Source organism: Bradysia coprophila, unplaced genomic scaffold (assembly GCF_014529535.1).
Source record: "Bradysia coprophila strain Holo2 unplaced genomic scaffold, BU_Bcop_v1 contig_297, whole genome shotgun sequence".
NCBI classification, from domain to species: Eukaryota; Metazoa; Arthropoda; class Insecta; order Diptera; family Sciaridae; genus Bradysia; species Bradysia coprophila.
Window position 1 is genome coordinate 2,538,589 of NW_023503555.1, and position 22,965 is coordinate 2,561,553.

The 22,965-nt window shown below is 33.3% G+C and overlaps 1 protein-coding gene across 4 annotated transcripts in view; it reads left to right on the forward strand.

The window, feature by feature from the left end:
* LOC119078851 (transcription factor hamlet-like) overlaps positions 1–22,965 on the forward strand; it is a 105,397-nt gene that overhangs the window by 42,128 nt on the left and 40,304 nt on the right. For 2 of the 4 annotated variants that reach the window (XM_037186561.1, XM_037186563.1), the window contains exons 2-3: positions 16,800–16,915; positions 17,209–17,385. In XM_037186561.1, coding sequence (XP_037042456.1) covers positions 16,800–16,915; positions 17,209–17,385 — 293 coding nt within the window. Of the gene's footprint in view, positions 1–11,852; positions 12,386–16,799; positions 16,916–17,208; positions 17,386–22,965 lie in introns of those variants that run through there. The other 2 variants (XM_037186560.1, XM_037186562.1) reach the window with 2 other exon arrangements.

A 22,965-nucleotide genomic window follows, 5' to 3' on the forward strand; every position in this document is an offset into this window, starting at 1 on the left:
CAGCTGCATGTTTTATGTACATGTATAAATGATGGTTGAAGATATGTTTATTTTTCATAACCGTGTGTGTATAATATGTGGAGTGGATATATTAGGGAGCGTCGAATCTCGCATTGAATACACATTTTGAAGAAACAATTCAATAGGTCATATAGTCAATCACTACGGAGAAGTACATTATGCGAGCGAAGTTCATTATATTACAGAATACAATTGAAAGTTCGTTATAAATTTGTTTGACTTTTCTCTCGAGTCCGGAATATATCCATGTGAATTCACGTCTGCAATTCGTCCTTGAAATGAGTCTCTATTATTTGTGTCATAACATCAGGAAGAACATTTCGATTCAAAAGAAATCGTTTAAAAATTTTTTAATTCCATCACTGGCTGGTACAATGTGAAAGAAAATGCCATTGGAGTCCAACTGAGTTAATAACAGTCATTAGATGTTAGAAAATATTGAAAATTGTCCCTACAGGGCCTGACATCATTTTGCTTTTGTATTACTTTTGATATTGAATTGAATTTTAATGTGATATACTCCACGTCAAGGTGGGAAATATTTACCGTGTATCTCATACGGAAAGTGAAGAGTGTGATTTTTGGCTTGGTATTAACAGTTCATATCAATTTGTAATGTCTTACAATGAAAACATTTTCCGTTTCTAAGAGTTGCATTTGAAAGAACATGGAAGAACAAAAGCAAATCATGGAATGTTTTTGGTCGGGTTCGTTGTTTGAGCACGACAACCTTGACAACATCTCAATCTAAGAATGAACAAGGCTGAATTGATTCACGAGGGTGCGATGTCTAACAAATTACTAGACTCATTCGATAATTATTGTTACGGGAAATTATACTCTCTCATTGTGTATCTTATTCGGTGCAAATATAGCATAAAATCGTGAGGACTGAATTGGGGTTTATGATGAATTCTATGGATTCACTAAGAGGGTGCACCAACTGCACTTTTAGAAGAAAGAAAGCAGAAATTTCCACGTTAAACTTATGAAGCAACTAAACTCTTGGTTTTATATGAAATTTTGATAGATAGAAAGAAACCAGAAGTAAGTTTAGGTCCAGGCTTCTTCATTCGTCATCGTCTCTTTCCTCAATCTAATAACTTGCACATCTTCTCTCCTTATCCGTTTCCTTTAACATTTTAGAACCGGCAGACGCATCGCGATAAAATCATTAAATCTGCTACTTCTTTTGTTAATGCTACCACCTAACGTTAGATACAAAAATCTTTTACTTCATTTGTTTTAACATTCATTTTGCTATATAAAGCCACATTTTGCGGAGGTTTTCGCTCATTTTTATCACTACTATCGACAACAGATGATTAGCCGTTTCTGCTCAATTTTTGTGAAAAACCAATTAGAGCCGAGCAATCTTCTTTATAGGATGACACTAACTCACGATCCACTGATCCGTTCCTAAAAAAAATCCCTGGATTGGTATAGTCAATACCTACTTATACAACACTCTAGGCAAGCGATCACCTCTGTTCGAATTAAAGAAGTACAAGATTTTCGACAAAGCGTCAGAAAATACTTTAAAAAAAGATCATGTAGATGAGTGGCCCACTTCTAAAATTTAATTATCTTAAATTTATCAGCGACTAGCCTCGCAGAAATACATTAGCTAAGCTAATCAGACATTCCACAAAAAAGATTTTATATTAAAAAAAAAACAAATTCAACCTCCCTCCATCCATGAACGAATCTATATGGCCGAAACAGATTCACCCCCATAGATGATTAATTATGCAAAATTTCAATTTTCCCAACAAACATTATTGTTGATCATAATTTTGACACAAGACCATATTGTCTGGTGGTTTTTCACGATGAATAGATCAAACAATCCGCCCAACTGACATTATAACCCCAAACCAAAAGTTGTGTAAACATTTCCTCGAAACTTATGTTCGTAACATTCATGTATACATGTTGTATGTTGTATACATACAGCGTTCAGTCTCAAATCTCAATTTCTGTGGCAATAGTCATTTTGATTGTTCATTTTATCCGTTCAACAACCTCCAGGCACCCAAAATTCATTAATGTGGCACGGTGCTGTTGCCAGCGATGGATGGTTTAAACAAAGTTATCCGTAGTAGTTCATATTATACACAGGCAGGATACGGAGAGAGGTGTGTGTATATAATGTACAACTAATACACATCACTATAATCACATTATGACTTGCTGAACATCGAAATGCTAAAGGTTATGAAGTGGGATAATGAGATGATGTAACTTGGTTTTAAGTTTGTAAAGTTACTCAACAAATAATCACATCATTGTTTACGCTACAATCTGTTTTTAATTTAAATGTTTTCTTTTTCGTAATTATATTGTGTCGTTAGCAAGATAGTCAGCCCGACAGAATTTATTTATTTTTATACGAGAAACTGCAATAATTTCCAAATGTTCCCAGAAGCATTGAATTTAAACAAATATGCTACCACATACGCGGTTGAAATTGCATGCATTTTTTATGAACCGCATCCCTTTCTACGCGCGCAGGGTAGAAATATTAATATTATGTGGCACGATAAAAGTATAACATTTTAATTAGATGCTAACTATTTCAACAAACATTGTTGGATATTATCATCAAATATTTGTTCAATTATAATTGAGTGAACGTATTATAATGTAGTCGATTGGTTGGAGAATATGCTGGTGCATGAATGGAAATGAGGAAAATTGGAATTTCGTTAATAATTCAGGAAAAATTGAGAACGAGGTCGTTTGATTCCTGTGATCTTTGATGTTTCGTCCTGTGATGGTATTATATCAATTATTGGTGGCTTAATTTCACAATGAATGTACGTACCAGGTACGGTCTATTCTTCAAAATCGATCGATTTGTCTTGAACGCATTCATTTTCCATGCCAAAATAATATGAAAGTGAGTGCGTTTGAATCCGTTTTTAAAATCGTTATGTCCATCGCGATGCATTAGACCAATGAAAGTATAGAACAGGTATGGTCGATCGCCGAATTCGTCTTAAACGCACTCACATTTTATGTCAAAATAATATGAAAATGAGTGCGTTTAAGTACGAAAATCAAATTTTTATGTCCTCCGGGGCGGACAATAGACCATACCTGTTTTACACTTTCATTGCATTAGACCATGTCTGGTAGTTTATTTTTCATTGCAATTTTAAATCAATTCCATAATCAAAACAAATGTCCGACCATTATTTGAAACTGACAAGAAAATAGCTGAAATTAACATGAAAAACTTACTTGAGAGTTTTTCTTTAATTTGAGAAGGTTGTTATTATTATAGTTTGTCGAGAAGACTGACAAAACGAACCCTTTACTAAAATTTAGAAACAACAAGCGTAATCCAGATTCTGAATCTGGTAGTTATTTTGATGAAAATCTGTTACTTATTTAGTTTAGAAGTGTATTTTAATATAAAAGATAACATTAACGAGGTTACAACTCTTGCTTTTGTAATTGTTGTCGATAACAGGTGTATTTACTGTATTGCGCATTGCAAGATAGATAGCATTGTGCATGTGCTTGTAAATATTATGTTGAAAGCATCGTCAGAGGTTTCAAAATTCAAGTTCTTAATGTTCTACATATTCTAAAGACAAAAATCTGTTTCAGTTCCTGATATCGGTAGGCTATCAACCTATTGATTTTGTCAATGCCTTGAAAAAACAAAAATTAAAGACTAAATTTAATTTCCCTTCCACTGGAAAAGAAAAACAAGACTGAACGTAAGAAAACCTACCTAACAGAGGATAACATAAAAATTCTCAACAACACCAACATCTGACCAGATGGCCTTGAAGATGGCCTTGCAGTTGAAGATTACTAAGAAGATACTCAGAGTGCCGTTTCAACGCAATCTGATACATAGCCAATCGATGATACCAGTCTCTGGGCATGTATGAGTAGTCGGAAACCTGATGGTATTTGTTAATTGTTCCATTTTATAAATGGCAGAACCTTTAAAACGTTTCCGACTACTCTAACTATTGAAGTAAAAGATTTGATATCTAACATTACGAGTCAATATGCCAAAACTTCGAACAACTTAAAAACAAGCCATTCGCGATTTTTGGAGGGTATACAGTAATTGAAACATGGGACCCTCCTGAGTCATTTGCAACAAAAAAAATCCTCGAAGTAATTATGTTTTCACGCCAGAAATCATGAAAAAATGGTCTGCACTAGTGTAACCAAAATAGTTTTTGTTGCATATCATCCACAATACGTAACGCATTTCTCTGAAATTATGGTCATTGGTAGAGGTGTTGAACTTACGTGAAAATATGATTTGTTGCAAATGATTCAGGATCCTTGATTCAATTACTGTATACTCTCCAAAAATCTCCGATGGCTTGTTCTTCTGTTTCATATAACTTGTTCGAAGTTTTGGCAAATTGACTCGTAAGCAATATTAGAAACAAAACAAGTATCAGATCATTCAACTAGTTTTCCTTCACATTCGTTTCAAGATTATTTGAGAAAACTTCTACCATCAGTCGTCTCAAAAACATTTTTGCTTCATTTTAATAACTTTTAATTCCCAAGTTAAAAGACAACCAAAAATGCGATGCATAAAAAAACTGATTGAAACCAGGTAGAAAAATCGGAAAGTTGTTCTTTCGTGTACTCTTCTATCATAATTCCGAATTTAATTCATTGCCTATACATCCTATACATATAATAAATATGTTACAGTGATAACTTCTTCTGCGTCACTTCATTTGAATGGTCGCATCGTGATACTCTTTTTTTTATTTATATTTATGAGAAAAGAGATTATGCAAATTATGCAGCGACAACAGAAGAAGAAAAAATTGATAGAATGGTTACAATGTCATACATATTTAATATAACAATAAATATCATATCATCCAACAATAAATATAAAATGAACATCCCATCATCGCACATATATAAATTTCATTTTTTTTAAATATCCTCCTTTTGCATCTAACATTACCATCCGTGTAACCTATTAGCAGCAATTCTTTTGTGGAAAAGGATTTATTTATGGGTGCTTTTTTATTGACATTTAAATTTGTTTACATGACAATCACAACCGAATACGGTTCTCGTTTAATGGAATCAAAATTATTTTTTATTCGCGCTGTTGTATGTATTGCTTATATAATACGTCTGTGATAGAGGAGACGAAGCGATACAAAAAAAAAGTTGGTCGACCAAAGCTATTGTTTTGTTGAAATTAAGCGTTCATGGAAGTTCCGGCCTTTATACGACTTCAATATAAAACTGATTCAGCTTAAACTTGACCTTTGCAATTAGTTAGAAAATATATCAATGAAGCTTGATTTCTCGTAGAATGGTCTCGTAGATTTAAATTTAAAGGATTTGAATCTGTTTATTCATTTATTTATTCATTTACACCAACGGGTAGAACCCTACTGGCGAATCCAAGAACAATTTGCTACCTTAACATTTTCATCAATTACATTGAACAATAAATCTAATCAAACACATAAGCTAGAAGCGAAAATTAATAAAACAAGACTTATAAAAAGTTCAACTGAAAAAGTTCTTTCCACTTAAAACATGAAGCTCGCGACAAAAGCATTTACAAATTTCATGTAGACAAAGAGTGCAACTGAATTCGAACAAAATCGGCAAAGGCGCAAAGTTATTACTGCTATTCCTAACTAACAAAGCAAAAGAGTAAAATCCTGATTTTTACAGCAAAAAGAAGAATCACAAGTCAATGTAGAATATGAGTTACAAACGTAAAAAAAATCAACGAAATACGACAGCCGTTAGGAAAACGAATCGACCATGATGCGCTCATTCGTTTTCCGCATAAAATGCTGCATCTGCACACCACAGTTAGCCTTACGCTTATGTACGAAATTACGAACTCGGACATCCTTTGGCCATGAGTCTGGACACATCACAAAATTGTAATTACACACTGGAACCGTAACTTTGTATTGAAAGTACGTAACGTTTTCGTCACTGTTACTTCTTTTGTTTGTAGTTTGTTCTAGTTTTGAAGCGAAATCTTGTACTTCATAAGTTTTAATATCAGTTTTGCTAAAAGAAAAACCACTAACTAGAGGTAACCGTTTATTTTCGTCGTCTTTATCTAACACTTCGAATGCTGGATTATATTAGATGCTGATAATAGTACATTTTCTACCTTGGTGTATATTTCGAGAATAACTTCGCTGGCGCTCGTTATATACAATTGTACATAAGAAGTGATTCGAGAAATATACACCAAGGTAGAACAATGTTTTATCTCCTGCAAGCTGATATTTCATACATTAGCGAAATAACCACAAAAATTTGGATTTAAAATTAATTAATTAAGCATGTTGTTTTAAAACGCATTCACAACAAAAAAAACGTCATACAGAGAATCCTTTATTTACTTCAACATTTCGTTCAAATCACATCATTCCGACTACTCTGATTATTTGATCGATGTAGAAGTGACTAACGAACCACTACCGACACCAATTGCATCGCGTTATGTGATTTGTTGGCGTAGTGGTCAGCATGTTTGGTTTCAAATATGTAGATGGAAAGTAAATTTACCCTAGGTGAATTATGTGTGAATTATCCAATCGTATAGGCTGTGGTTATGTATGTGTTTGTGTTTATATGCAGAAACGCGTAATGTAAGACTTGCAGGAGATAAAGTAATTCATTACCCGAGGTAATGTGATGAAAACAAACGCGCAACAAACTTCAGTACTTATCGTTTCTACGAGTGTAGAGTTTGTATAAAGAAGGCTAAAGATACACTTGTCGATAAGTAGTTGTAGAAACAAGTTCCTGAAAAACACACGAGCGAGTTTTATCTAATGGTTTTTTCCGAATCAATGAATTACGTAGCAGCATACAACGAATTCTAGCTTATTGTCTGCTCCGTGCTCCAAATTATCACAAATGAGTTCACGTAAAATGAACCAATTATATTCTTCATGTAATTGATCATTTTCGCAGGGGAAAACTGCTATAAAATGGTCAGCTTTCAAATGGGGCAAGTAATAAAATGTATAACAGATATAACAGGCCAATACATTGCAATGGGAAGATAGTTTTAAACTATTCAACATTCTTTAGCAAATCATAAAAAACTCAATTTTCAGTCGTCCAAAAGCTTTTTGATGACCTTCAAGGAGAGGATAGTATTTCTCTATTTTATGAAAACAATAAATATATTCTTGCTTATGTTATCAAAGATTTCGCATATTGGATGGGAACTGATATTATCCCTGTCTACCAAATCATAATATTAACAGAATAGAACTGATGGAAATAATCTTAAATATTTTGGTATCGGAAAAGTTCTGGTGTTTCATAGAGACAAGAACCTTTTTGTGGGTGTAGGACGGTAGGACCTCACCACTAACTACTTCATTTTTAACATTCTGTTACAAATCTCTTTCGTTAAAAAATCCATCCCTCCAAATTTGTCCTTATTTTTCAACATTTTCAAATGTGCATTACTATCCGTTACTTCCTCCATTACCCGGAAGATTCAAATTTGAACATTTGTTTTAATTAAAACTGTGAAATCTCTGTCCACAAAAACACAATCATGCGTTACACTAATTCCACATATCCAGCAATGTTTTCAATATTTCTGCATTTTAAAAACACAACCATTTACCCTCCTATTACTCTAAATTATAAATTATAAAAATACGAAAGGTGTAAAATAGACACACATGTCTTCAAAAGAACTGAATATGAATAACAAATACATAAATATTATACAAGGGGGTCACGGTTGATTATGAATATTATTTTATGTATTTAAATGTGTGCCATCCCTCGAAAAACGCATATTTCATAAACATTAACCATTAAATACGGACGAAAATAATGTCATGCTAGGTTATACAACGATATAAATACAACGATTGGCATTGCAATGATATTGAAATTGCGAATCGTTTGACAACAAATATTTGGAATAAATAATTTATTGTGAGAATAAAATTTCAGATTTAAAAAAAAAAAAATTTTACTTCTCACTTCTGATTTTAAAAACATTATCTTCCGGTAGTTATGTGAAGCAAAAGTTAAAATGCTGCCACTCGGGTAGTTTTCTTTTAAAAATCAATTTGATTGAATAATATAAATATCATTGATTCCAATGTCTGTATGGGGGGTCAGGGGTATACACGGTGCCCATAGTACACACATTGTAAATCCAATCTTAAACCATAATTTTTCATATAAGTATATTTTCCACCAAATATTATGTTTATTAAAAGGCATATGTATTTTCAAACACAAAACACTACGAAAGTACACATAATCTAATACGTGCACGCATGTTTCGTAGGGACAGAACAATGGACCCCCTGCAGATATGACAATCATCACGCCGTGTCTCTCTCTCTGCCAAGTCAGATATTGTGCGAATAACTTTATCACCGACTGAGGTTATATGATTTGGGTATTATACTGCAGTTATTTATATTTGACTAGACTATACACATACGTGTATCCTTATAATGTGTGAATGTTTAGGGGTATTCCATTGCATATCCCTTAAGGAAACATTCATTTTTAACGATTATCATTTTTATGAAGTAGTTTTGGAGGGAACAAAACAAATAATTGTTGTCGAGAAATTTGCGTGAAATGACATTACATTTTTGCATGTAATGCGTGACACGTTCATTGTTTATTTATGGTCTCATACGTAGACGTAGATTCATCATCAATAGTCTGTGTCAGGCAGTGAAAGTCCAGCTAGTTGGAAGAGCTGGAGAAAATTATTCCGATCGTTGTTCGATACCCCCTGTTTGTTTAATTTGTCAAGGAAATATTATAGGCACGGACAACTGCAAGCGAGAGCTATTTGATATGAAGAAACGTTCCCAATTCTTTGCAGTGTCAAAATTTGTTCGATACACTGTCCACTGTCAGTACTATATGTAGAGTACCACTCATGCTTGTACTGCGTTGCCACAGATAAAATTTCGTCTTTCATGTATTCTCATGTATAAAATGAGGAAGCGCTAATGTGTATCTCAGCAACTACGTATCGTTGAAAATTCAAGTGGGGATCAAAGTGCAGGTATGGGACCAGACAAGTTGAAAACTCGAAAATTTGACTTGTCAGTCACGTCCCACCAACTAAGATTTTATTTTACAGTTGCATTCTTCATTTGGCTCCAATACATTCATTTGGACCCCAATTTAGAATCCTAGGGCTAGTAAATAAAAGTCGAAGAAAAAATGTTTTCGTATCGGAAAATGTAACATTTTGACGTATAGGTTTCAGACTGTGGCCTTATTAAGAGCGCTCACCCCTTGGCAATTTTCTAGTAGCCTACATTTGTGTGCAAAAATATTCGTTTTTTGATGTTTTCTCTTACAGCGAATGACATCTCAAATGTCTCACTGTCAAATTTTTCTGAGAATTTTATTGTGTCATTGCAAATTCACAATGACATTCTCTGAAAAAAATGACAGTGAGACATTTGAGATGTTGTTCACTGTAACCAAAATCTATTTTGAAAAAGTAAAACCATTAAATCATGCAAAAATATGTTACTTTTAAGGGAAAAATTGGTTTGAGGATGACAACTTATTGCACTTGGAGAAACCTTTGCAAATGTGTAAATTTAAGTGTTTTGCAAAGGTTTCTCCAAGTGGGTTAAGTTATCTACCACAAACCAATTTTTCCCTTAAAAGTAACATATTTTTATGCTTTAATGGTTTTACTTTTTCAAAAAAAGATTTTTGTTCAGAGAAATTATCAAAAAACGAATATTTTTGCGCACAAATGTAGGCTAGAAAATTGCCAAGGGATGAGCGCTCTTAAAGAGTGTACGGTTACGCCGGGGTGGGCGGGGTTGGCACCTCTGTTTTCGATAACAAATGAATTGTCTTCTTCGAAAGGTTCCGCTTCTGGTACCGGTTAAGTACCTTATAACAATATATGAATATCTAATTGTGATCAGAGGTTTGAAAAAAGAACTCAACAAAATCACGATTTCTCATAAAACTACATCAAATAATTGACCGCGATTTAATTGACAATTTAAATTTCAAATTTTACTTACTATGTGAAGCGTTTCATTGCAAACCCATCGCATCGGTTGAAAATTTTCAATTAAATTTCGGCCAATCAATACAATAGGTAGTCAATAGTTCAATGCAATAAGTAATGGCAAAGTCACCCTAACCTAATTGATCGTCGTTTTGTTCTCAGGTGAAGATTGCCTCAAAGATATTTTTTATCCTTTCGATTAGAAAGAAGAATAACGCTCACCAAAATTAGGATGAACCAATCAAAAGAACTGAACTGAATAGCTCTTAATTTTACATTTTTTAAAAGGATTTTGAAGACTAACAAGATATATTTCTGTGAAATCGTGAGAATTTTCCATCAGATTAATTCGTTATTTATTAGACACCATTCTACCTACAGTTTAGACATCCCAGTAAAAGGTTAATAAAGCAACAACAATAAAAAGAACCACAAATTCAACTCTTTTATTCAATTATCTGGTAAGGAATGTATAATAATGGTCCTGGATCTTACAGTAACCCCTTTTTATTTCCGATAAAAATTTACACAAGCGCGGAAATTGTATTTTTATACAAAACAAAAAACCGTAAGAAAATGTCTATGCCAAAAAGTTCGATTTATTTATTTTTCTTCGTTTTTTTTTTGGTTTATTTTAATTTTCAGGCAAAAAATTTATTTCCTGAATTGAGTTTTAAATGTTTTTGTTGAATTTGTTAAAGGGGTTTGAGAAATTATTGGGCGAAGGGATTTATGGAGGTTAGATAGAAAGAGACTGATTTTAGATGATTTCAATTGGAATTAAATTTAAAAATATAGTCTGTTGACGCGAACAATACGGATACCACAATGGCTCAATCAAGGTGTACGAGAGTCTACAAATTTTGAAATTAATTGATTTAGAATCACTTTATTCTTCAAACTTTAAATTCTTCATTCCCATGTAGTCTCCAAGTCGAGTCACTTCTTCTCATAAATGACTAGCCTGTCAGAAATATGCCTATAATCTCCACAATTATTAATTTTGCTACTTCATTTGTTTAAACTATCGACCAATGTTCGATTTAAAATCTTTTACTTCAATAGTTTTAACAAACATCTTACTATATAATGTAAGACAACATGGTCATCTTTTATTCTGGTCGGTTGCTGTCGCTAACAGATGATTAGACAATCATAGAAGATTTTGAGAGTTGTCTAGTGGTTTGCTATTTTAAAGCAACCGTAACACTTACACATACGCGTTCGTGATAAACCGCAATTTTTTCACCTCAATGAAACACTCATATTGTATCGATTCGACGACATGTATATATATATATATATATACTTCAACCGACACTAATACACTCGAACGCAGCATCAGGACAATACAGCAATGAGAATTTCTATAATATCAATTCTACTCTCTTCTTGTTTATCTACCGATGATATTCATTCTGTGCCCACGCCTTTAAATCTGTGCATATAGTCACATTAAAATCCACAACAGCATCACCAACAACAACCGCACATATATAGAAAATATAATCCAAAAAAAGATTTTTTTTTAAATATCATTCAATGTTCTCTCTCATCCGTGTGCTATTTTTGGTGTGTGTATATATATGAGAATTTTTGTGGTACACAAACGAAGATGCAACAACGATGCTATAACCATCCCTTAAATCCCGCCCATATTGCTCCTCCCTTTTAAATATCCATTCAATATAATATCTGTGTTTTTGGGTAGGGGGTTATATCTGCCCCTTGGCATTTGACAATTAAATCAAAACAATTTTCAGTCTACCCTTAGCTTTAGCATCCAGTAGACAGACAATTATTACAACAAAACGGTATCATTGCATTTTAGTTGAATCGAAAGATATTTTTGGTATTTGGATGTTGATGTTGGTGGTTTTTTGGTGTTACGTACATTCGCGGAATTTGTTTCGAGATTTTTGATATTAATTTATTGTGGATGCAATTCGACGTGTCGGTATATAATATATTGTGTGTATAGATTACGTGAATTGTGTTTTATTTTAAGTGGATTGCAAGAAATTCGAAAAAAAAAGAATCTTTTCTTCTCGACGAAGGATGATATTGTTTATGTTTCGTGTTGGTTCTAATTGAAAATAGAGAAGCAATATAAAATCGAACCACGAACAGTGCAGTGATTGAGAAGATATCGTAAACAGAAAGAAAAATAAGGAAAATACAGAAGATCGCTATGCGATGATATGAAAATGAATGTTAGCTTTTCTACCATTGTGAACAGATAACGAACATCATATTGTGTAATTTTCAATTGGTGTATGGATAGTGGCATATTTGATTTGATGAGGTTGTCATCTTATGAAATGCAAGGTATGACAATAGTAATTTCGGTTTGCATTTTATTTATTTTGTTGTGATGAGTTTGGATATTCTGGGGAAAATTGTCTTTTCAGAAATTTGTATGCAAAGACAATTCATATTAAACATTTAAGATGTTGTGGTCCATCGATGTGTATTCTTTAGTACTTGTTGACCGTAACGTTCAGATGGTTTCAAAAGTGACAAACGGTTGTGTTTAGTAAACATCACTTTAATTTGACAGACCTGTCCCTAATTCAGTGATTCAGTCTCACATTATTTGATTCAAGATAGTTTTCTGATCTGACCTGTAATAAACTCAGTTTCATCTGTTGACAGGATCATTTTAGATCACCTTAAATCTCTATAGAGAGCCATAGACTTGAGTCAGCATTAAAATATATAGAAAATGGAACGATTCAGTACGAAAAATCTTTTTCAGTAAATCTGTTACTTCTTTTGCTTAGAGTTATATATCGTAAGGTCTTGGGAACTTTATAAGTTTATAAGAACATACATTTTGATATATATATAGGAAGACATTGGTCAGAGCACATTGCTTATTTTTATCATCGATGTCAACAACACATCTTGTAAATAATACGTCGACCTCAATAGACTGGACTTTAAAGTAATTTAGATTTAATAGACGTGCGTATCATCGACATTTAAAAACACATTTTTGGAAAACTGAATTATGAGTTAAAATCCAGCCAGGGTATCCAGAGTGTTGATACATTATTCCTTCCATGCTCGTCCGGAAAATTGACAAATGGTAGTAAAGTAGGGGAACCACATGTCCTTTCTTGAAAGAACATAGAAAAAATCCAGTTGACTTTGTGAGCATTTAAAATTTCTAAATTTCCTTGCTAACGTCTCAAACAGTTACGAAACGATCAGCATCCCAATTCAGCAGATAATTTCTTTTAGCGTGAATAATGATGGTTAGAATGAAATTACTTAAAGAAGGCACAAATATCTTTAACTTTACATTTCGAATTGTAATAAATTTCACAAAAATTATTTTTGTTTACAAGATATGTTGTCATACGCTCATGTTTCTCATAGTATATACTTGAACATAATGTATATACAATAAATAAATTCATTTACTATAAATTTACAACAAAATAATGCACATTCACAATCAAAGTCTAAACAAACAAATTCTTTGTTTAGTTTTTATTTCTAAATTTTTTAGTGCTACAATTACAATGTTTACACAATGACATGAAGAGTGTTTTAGGTATTGTTAGTCGTCGAGTTATTTATTGTTTGGGACACGCGTGTAATTTAATATTATTATGTACTGTACAGCATAGGAGCATAAAATAATGCTCTGGTACAATGCGAATCAATCTTAATGTTGTCAATCTAAAGAATGGGAACAATTTAGCATAAATTATTATTGAAATATTGTGGTGAGGTGATACGTAAACAAGAAAAAGTTTGACTTTCATTCGGAAAAAATTACCTTTCAATTTCGGAAAGAAATTGTTTTGATTGGTAAAATTAGGAAATTTCTAATCGCCTTTACTTGAGATAAGTAAAAGTTTTGCATCGAAAATATGTCCCTTTTAAGGGAGGTGCCCTTAACATTTTTTAGACTTTTAGACTTAACTTTAATTTACATTTCAACAAGTAAAAAATCGCAACCGTGAAAACCACTTTCGTCTTTGAAGCAGTCATCGTTATAGTCATTAACATAATTAGGGATGAAAATTTCACATAATAGAGATTTTGAATGGAAAAGTAAAGAGATTTAAATACTCAACCAAATCGATAAATCGATTGATTGACATAACACTAGGCAACACAGGTCATGTACAGGGATAGTGATATAGTGCGTTGGATAGGTCTTGGTGCCCTGAATATGGAACACACCTCCGTTCGTCCCAGTCACGTCTGTGTAAAGAGGTGACCCACTCGAATATATGAAAAAGAAAGGGCACCGATCCGGTCGGTGGTTGGTGCGATAAGGTATTCAGACCTCCTAAGTTCAAATAACAACTCCATTGGTCTCAATCACCTACCTGCAGGGACTATTTTGAGAAATCGAATTTCTCAAAATTTCTCAATTATTTCTCAATTATTTCTCAAAGAATTTCTCAAGAATTTCTCAAATTTCTCAAATTTCTCAAAAATATAAAAAATTTCTCAAAAATTTCTCAAAGATTTCTCAAAGAATTTCTCAAAAATACTCCCTGCCTACCTGTGGTTCAGACCAGATAATTTTTTTGACTGTGTGAGTGAAATTTTTTCTGGTCTGTACTACAGATAGGCGATCGAGACCAATGAAGTTGTTATTTGAACTCAGAAGGTCCGAATGCCTTACCACACCAACCGCCGACCGGATCGGTGCACTTTCTTTTTCATATATTCGAGTGGGTCACCTCTTCACACAGACGTGACTGGGACGAATGGAGGTGTGTTCCATATTCAGGGCACCAAGACCTATCCAACGCACTATGTCACTGTCCCTGTACATGACCTGTGTTGCCTAGTGTAATTAGAAACATTTTCACTGCTGTTTTTCACATTCGAAAGGACGCCATGACCTCACCTAGAATTATCATTAACTAACTATATCGGTCATTTCATCAAAAAGATACCTCTCTTCGAAAATAGCGTAATTTTTACTATCATAGCAGCGAGTTCATCGGATATGTCATCTGTTATCAACGCAGACGTAAAAAATAAGAGATGTGATCTGCCTGATGCGATCTTATAAAGAAACATTTATGTTAAAACAACTGAAGCAAAAGATTTTGCATCAATCTGTTTGAAAAAACTAGATTAGTATAACCATTATTTCCCATATTGATACTGCTCATGATGTCTCCATACGGTATTTTTAGCTGTATAACATTTTTCTTTGGTAGTTATAAGTTCTGAACATTTTTCTTGCCGGAAAATAAATTATAGATTTTCTACTCCTGTTCTCACTTATGTTCACAGTCAAACGATTAATTATTTTATCAAATTGAATTATAAAATTTAACATTAATTGTAATCGGACTCGCTTCTGGTCTAGATAAAAGTGTCACTGGAGTCATTTACATATCTCTTGTGACTCGTCGCTATGGTTCAATCAGGAAGTTATCAGTTCTGTTCACTGACTATAATGACTATATGAGTGATATGTGATTCAGAGGATGAAGTGGTCTCTAAAGAATTATGGGAAAAGATAACTGTTTCTAGCTTCTAAATGCACAATTAATTTTAGATTACTTTGCTAATCGTCATCACTCGATAGTTTTGTAATTTTGTGGATAGTCACTACATACGCGATTCTCATTTCTGTTGCAGATTTTGTTGGTACAATTTATTTCAAATATGATAACAACAGTGATTAATAGTCTTTGGATTCTATTTTTTGTGCGGTACTTACTTTTAGTGGTCGGGGCTATTTACAGTTGTTTTAAAAACCACAAAACAATTCAGATTGATAAAAATTCTGCAATTGTTTTGTGGCTAAAGATTTAGTCATTTTCAGCACAATAATTATCATTTAAACTCTTTCGAGGAAATTCAAACCACAAATTGCAGATATTTTCTGATTTTGTTCTTGTAAGAACCTGTTGTCGTAAAAGTTTAATTTAAAGTTCTATTTGCGGAACACGGGATAAAAAAAAAATTTGGGTGACACATCACATCTTCTGAGATCACATTTTTATTGCAGAAAAAATCATTTGCCTTAAACAATGCAAATTTCATAATTATTACTACACATCCTTCGAATCTGCAGTGGCTTTCTTCCCTGGTATACTTATCGGCAACAAAATTCCATCTTTGACATTACGTTCAATTAAAGCATGAACCATCAATCCACTAACTTTGTCGCCATCCTTACAAATCAAAAAATAGTGTCCCGTCTTATCGATACCGTACGCAATGCAATCCAACGACCGTGCTTGTGCCTCATCGCCCAATATAAAACGGAACGGTTCATTGGCGTCCACTTCACGGTCAGTATCACTTGTGTCTTCAGCCAAGTCACTGCTTTCACTATCACTCTCACTGTCCGAGGTTGTGCTTTCATCTGGAGTCGGGATCTTATTTGTCTCTTGTTTGCTCATGTTGTTTTTGTATTAAAAATTATACGTGGAGCTTGGATAGAAGACTATGTTACTGATAATGTTCAAGACGTCTTTCACAGCTGAAGTTAATTTTTCAATTAATGCAGCTCAAACGACTGCCTAGATTCGGTTTGAATGATTGAATGAGTTCCTTTGATTATATTTTCAACAAAAATACAATGGAAGAGATCAGTGTTAAAGGTTCAAAATGTCTCCTATGAAGCCTAGACAGAAGTCGAAAGTGTTGTTCTACCCTAAGAAAAACCTTTGATCGTTTTGAATTATCCCGTGAAATTGATTAGACTTGAATAATGTTTGGTAATCGAATTCAATTTAATTTTTTTTAGGTAGTAGTGGCGATGAAATGGATTCAACGCAGGAACTTCAAAATAGCGCCGAAGTTCCGAATGGACTAGAAGTAATCCCACTAAATATGCAGGATCATTATTTGGATCGAATAAAGGTCAGTAGCAATTTATGTTATAAATTATTGCAACAGAATTATCACAAATATGGTCCAACACTTTTAATGCTTCTACGGACGGCTGTGTCATTTGTTGTCGACAGCGACGACTAAACTAAACGATGAGCTCTACAATGTGAGCTTATATAGCAAGTTGTTAAAAGTGAAGAAGTAAAAGGTTTTGGGTACTTCGATCAACAGAAGTAACAGATTCGATAATTTCACTTGAGACACACTCACCGTAGTGAAACTCACCGAAACTTCTAATCAAAAATTGTAATTTCTTTTTGCAGGTTCGTTCCACCGAACAACTTCTATCGGAAATAGCAAAAATGCAAGGACCTCCGCCAGAGCTGGAAGTCAAGGATGGCTCTGTGTTCACACATAAATTTTTACATCGTGGAACGAAATACGGTCCATATACAGTTAAATACACAGATCAACCGGTAGATAGACAATTCGCATGGGAGGTAAGTCAATTTTGTGTGTGTTCCGTACACACACTCGTACACACCATTAAAATATTATCATCCACTTAACCCATAAAATTATATGAAAACTGAACAATTAGACTTTCCCATTTTCCCTTTAAACATCATATCATATCGTCATTAAACAATATTTACGCTTTGATAAACATCCATCATTATGTCATTCTGTACGGCACGACACGGAAAAAGATCAAAGCTTTGCAGAAGAAGGAAAAAAAACTCACACGGAAAAATAAAGTTAGAATTCATGTACACTATACATTCGGAAGAGGACTGTCGCCGTTTATGCCATGTGTAATTGTTTCTTCGGATGTGGTGAAGATAGGTTTTATTTGTGACGTTTAAAAGATTGTTGCGGTGCTTAATTGGAGCAAGCAATACAGTGAATTTCATCTCAAAGGCATTTGTTCACTTATTTTCTGTTATAAGGGATCACGATTCCGTTCGCTTGGTTAAATGTGCGTCGAGTGCACATTTTCTTTGGTGGCACTTACAGGTTTGAATAGAAACAGACATTTTTTAGAAATTAAATTGAATGCCTTGGCGAACCTAGTCTTTGTTACGATTCTTGTTCTTTTACTACAATTCAATGGTACAGTGCAACAATTGAAACAAGACATCCTCAAAGATTCATTTGAATCACATACACGACAATATGATACAATATATGTTGTAGACAGAGACGATGAACTTTAACTTGCTTGGTATATATGATATGACAACATTGTATGCTTTAACTAATGAAGTAAAAGATTTTGTACAAATCTGTTAAAAATACTGTAACCGAAGGTAATGGACTATATAATTGCACTGGTGATATAGGCATGCCGGCTGTGAAAGGTTAAAATAAACAAACGAAGTGTTATCCCAGTTTGCACATATGTAACGTCACCCTTATCATTTATCATCGTTGCGCAAATAGGTGCAAATAATCCTAATAGCGTCCGGAATAGCTAAATGACTTAACCAACTGTTATTCTGCAATTGATATGTAGCACAAATGAATAGATTGACACCGAAATTTCCATTACAACCGAAAACCACATTATATTTACTTAGCGAGATTAACCAAACCTAATCTCTTGTATTTGATCATGAGATTTGTTTCCGACAGAAATAATGAACTTGCATTAAAGTTACACAGCGCATCGTGTTTGCATTTCAGATCAGCTCGTTACCATGCAAATTGTTGTTCATTTCAGTATTCGCAATAATCGTTACCATTATTTGCACTTGGTCGGATCATTTAGGGGTTGTCTGGTGAGGAGTTTCTTTTTTGAAAATAATTAGGGCTTTCCGGCGGGTATTTGGTTAGAATAAGAAAACATTTTTAGGACAGCTCACACAGAAGATTATGACAACTCAAACTCGTGATTTTTGTACTAGTAATTAAGACATTCACGCACTGAGCCAAAGCTACATTTTGCGTTCAACTTCAATTCTATGCATTTGCTATCGACAATGGCGCTAGAGAAAATTACTAGCTCTAGCTAATGGTCTCTTATATAGCAAAGTAAATGTTAAAATTAATGAAGTACAAGATTTTGCATTAAATATGAGTCAATACGTTAAGCAAAAGAAGTAGTAGATTGGAAGATAACAAGGAATGTGAAATGTTAAAATGCTATGGTCATGTCGATACGTTTGATTTTTTTGTAATGTTAAAAATGTCATCATTATAATACCTATTCGTTAGAGTACTAATTTACATGGTTCAATTTCTGCGAAATACTCGCTGTAACTTCGCAAACAAAAAATTAATTTTTTTGCTGTGTCATCAACAATGTATGCATTGGTCAGTTGTCTTCTAAAAAAGTTTATACCAAAAACGACAACCATGCCTAGGCCCACTGTATTTCCAAAACAACAAAGGCACACAGAAAATGTTCTGAGAGTGACAATGTCATCCTCGTTTTACCACTACCCCTACTGGCTGGAGGGAATTTCAATTCCCAATGCCCTATTCATCGCTTGAAATTGAACAATGTAAACAACTATCATTAATAATCGCATAAATCGGTTAGCAATTTATCAAGGAAGATGTCTCTATAGGTGCCAAAACACACAGGTAAAATTCTTACAAATTGCGCCAAAGAAATTGAGTGTAGCGCTCGAAAAGTAAAATGTATACATTCGTCAGTCACACATCGGAACCCTTTGTGATGTCAATCAAAAATACATACATTTACACCTGGTCAATAGCATCTATGATGATGGCAAAAAATTTTTTTCTAATATTTTTGTTGAAAATAAATATTTTATTACCTGCAATAGATATATTTGTATTTAAACATAGAAATTGAGATGTTATAACGAATGGAAAAAAGAGATTGTTATTTGTAACACGTTATCTACAGGATTCAATACCTCTGGAGAAGGCAAATAATAACAATATGAAAAAAAATGCGACCATGGTATATGACTAATCTAGGGGAGAGACATTACATTATACTGCCTCGGATTTGATGGCATTGCGTATACTACATAAATGTACGCAGCTTAATATCTTCCGATATTTCTATTTATATTCATAGGGGTAATTTGTACTTATCCAATTTATATTCTGGGTTTCGGTTTAAGCCTCATTTGTGTACACATTTGTGGATTTCGGCTACTGATTTTGTACTGATATTTTGTTGAGGGTACCCATACGAACTTTTTTCATGTTTTTTAATCAAATTTTTGGAAATCCAACTGAAAGTGACACATTGTGTGAAAGTTGTCAATTTTAACGGTGTCGTTTAAATTAATCTTTCAATGGCAATATGGTTACGGTTGTTGCCTTAAAAAAAACCGGCAGTAGTTTGTGTAGGGCATGAATATTTCGTTGAATAAAAAGAAATTGCAAGAAAAAACTTAATCCTTTAAAATCTGCTCGTCATATCTGATTACTAAGGGAACTTGAGTACCGAACCTCTTTGAATTTTTTTAAATACGTCCTGATAGAAACAACTAGTCATCTGCTATCGACATCGATGTAAAGAATAAGCGATGAACTATGGCTACTGTTCTCTTCTATTACGAAAATTATGATAAAAATATTGAAGTAATAGATTTTGCATCAAAACACCCGGAGATACTTTACACTAATGAAGTAACAGATTTATTGATTTTTGCGATACGCTATCTGTTTCGAGAAGGTTATAAGAGCCCAGCTTTTATCAATTATCAAAATTTTCAAGGACTCGTATCGTTCATAGAAAATGTTAAGAAAATGTATGGATTACCATGCCATGTCAGTTTCCCTCCTACCGACTTGGAGCGTCACATAATTATTAAACAGAGCTATCGTCTACTGATTGAGAGTCTCAATTTGAGACAGGGAGGTCTACTTCCTATCCCAACTTTAAATGCAATTTTCTGTCCGTTTAGTTACCAAAAAACTGCTGAAAATTGACAAAGATTTGAGACATCCTTGTAAATCGATGGCTTTATAAAAAATCAGCTATAAATTTTCAAACGTAACATCTGTCGCCTCACAACCTTTCGTTCAACTGGGCATTGTCTGCACTGACCGGTCAATGATAAAATAAAAATCATTTCCATAAACTTTCTTTGCTACCTTCGTACAACCGTTTGAAGGTATAAATAACTTTAAAGTGCAACAATCGCCGGCGATTTTTTTCCTTGGAGAAATAGTCGAATCACATTCACATAGCTTGACCGTTAAATCCACACACAAACCATCGATCAAACTGACCGCACATAGAAAATATATCGCATTTCGTTTCCCATCCCTGTGAGATATGATTCAACAAATCATAAGATGTGTATAAGTTTCTATAAATTTGCATATAAAGTTTCACTTACCACTTATATAACTTCAATGATCATTGCGCGGTTGAAATGATTTTCGATTATGAATGGAAAACCCCCTTCATTGTGCATCGAGCCTCATTGTACACTTGGTACAAAACTTTTTTTTTAATATTATTTAAATATCAATTAAAAACAAACTCTCGAATTTCAAACCGAATAAACATATAAGTTCAATCACCATTCACCAAACGGTTTCGATGGCCTATGTAAATTATCCTCGAGTTATATTCCCTGGCAAATAAACGGAGGCTACAAATAAAAAAAAATGAAAATAAAATTCTCATCGAAAAATCCCACAATTTTCCAATCGATACAAAGTTCAAATGGAAAAACTCACTTCGATTATTGTATACCGAAATGAAAACCGTATACCATTTTTATTGTTTAGCAATCATTTTCTACAAATGAAGGAACACTTGAAATTATTTTTTTTAATATGCAAATTATTACTCGATTTATATTATTGATGAATTTGTACAACACATAAAAAATAAATAAATTTACGTGGCATTTGATTGACAGATGCGGTTAGAGGAAGCATAATTTCAGGGCAATATTCGAAGGAAAATTGTGCCGGTGTTCGATCGGCTATGATTAATATTCGATTGTTATTTGATTGTGAATGTGTCACATCAATATTTCGTTTTAACGAACTTCCGTATTCCTTGGTGGCAGAGACAGAATGACAATTTGAAAAAAATCGTTTTCATAAGATTTAATAAAAAATCTATAAAATTTAGGCAAATTTAAAATCTGACCTGTCCTTTTAGAATCGATCTGCTATCGTCAAGATTGAGAAGAAGCGGTTGCTGCTGGATATTGTGGTACTATATTGTAAAATGTTTGTTAAAAAACGAAGCAATAGATTTTACTGTCGTGGACACACCATGAAGACATAAAAAACGTTGTGTTCATTTTCATTTCTGGTAGAAATAGGACATTTTAGGTCGAGCGAATTGGAATTTCTCATTTTCCCCCTCGGTGAACAAATAATTATTGCATCGAATTGCAAACAGATTGGTTGAACAACTGAAGTCAGTCATATGTCAAATTCCAACCTGAATTTAAGCTCCTTGAAGGTGAGCAAAAATTTTCTAAATTTTCAATTTTACCGACGCGATTAGAATATTGTCGGGTTCTAAAACAGATTTGCTCGAAATTTCTCATTTTCTCCTAATGGGGTTTTATAGGAACAGGAAGTATAGTCATTCAAAAATGGATCGTAATAAACGGCAGATAAAAAATTGAAAAACGGAGATAAAAAATAGTAAAAGTGGAGATAAACAATCGAAAAATGGAGATAAACAATCGAAAAATGCCGATAAATTAACTAAAACTTGAGATTAAATAACAAGGAACGGAGATAAAAAATTAACAACTGGAGATAATTTGATTGAAAACGGAGTTATAGTATCTCCTTTTTTAAATTTGTTATCTCTGTTTTTAGTTTTTTTTATCTCCACTTGGTATCTCCGTTTTTAAATTTTTTATCTCTGATGTTATCTCCTTTTCTGAAATTATTATCTTCACTTTTTAATTTATTTTATCTCCATTCCATACATTTCTTATCTCCATTTCTAGTTATATTATCTCCAAAACTGATTTTATTATCTCCGAAATTAGATTTTATTATCTCCAATTTTCTATGGGATTTATCTCCATTTTGGAGTTTCATATCTCCACATCACACTTTTTTATCTCCACTTATATCTCCTTTTTTATATTTTTTATCAACCGAAA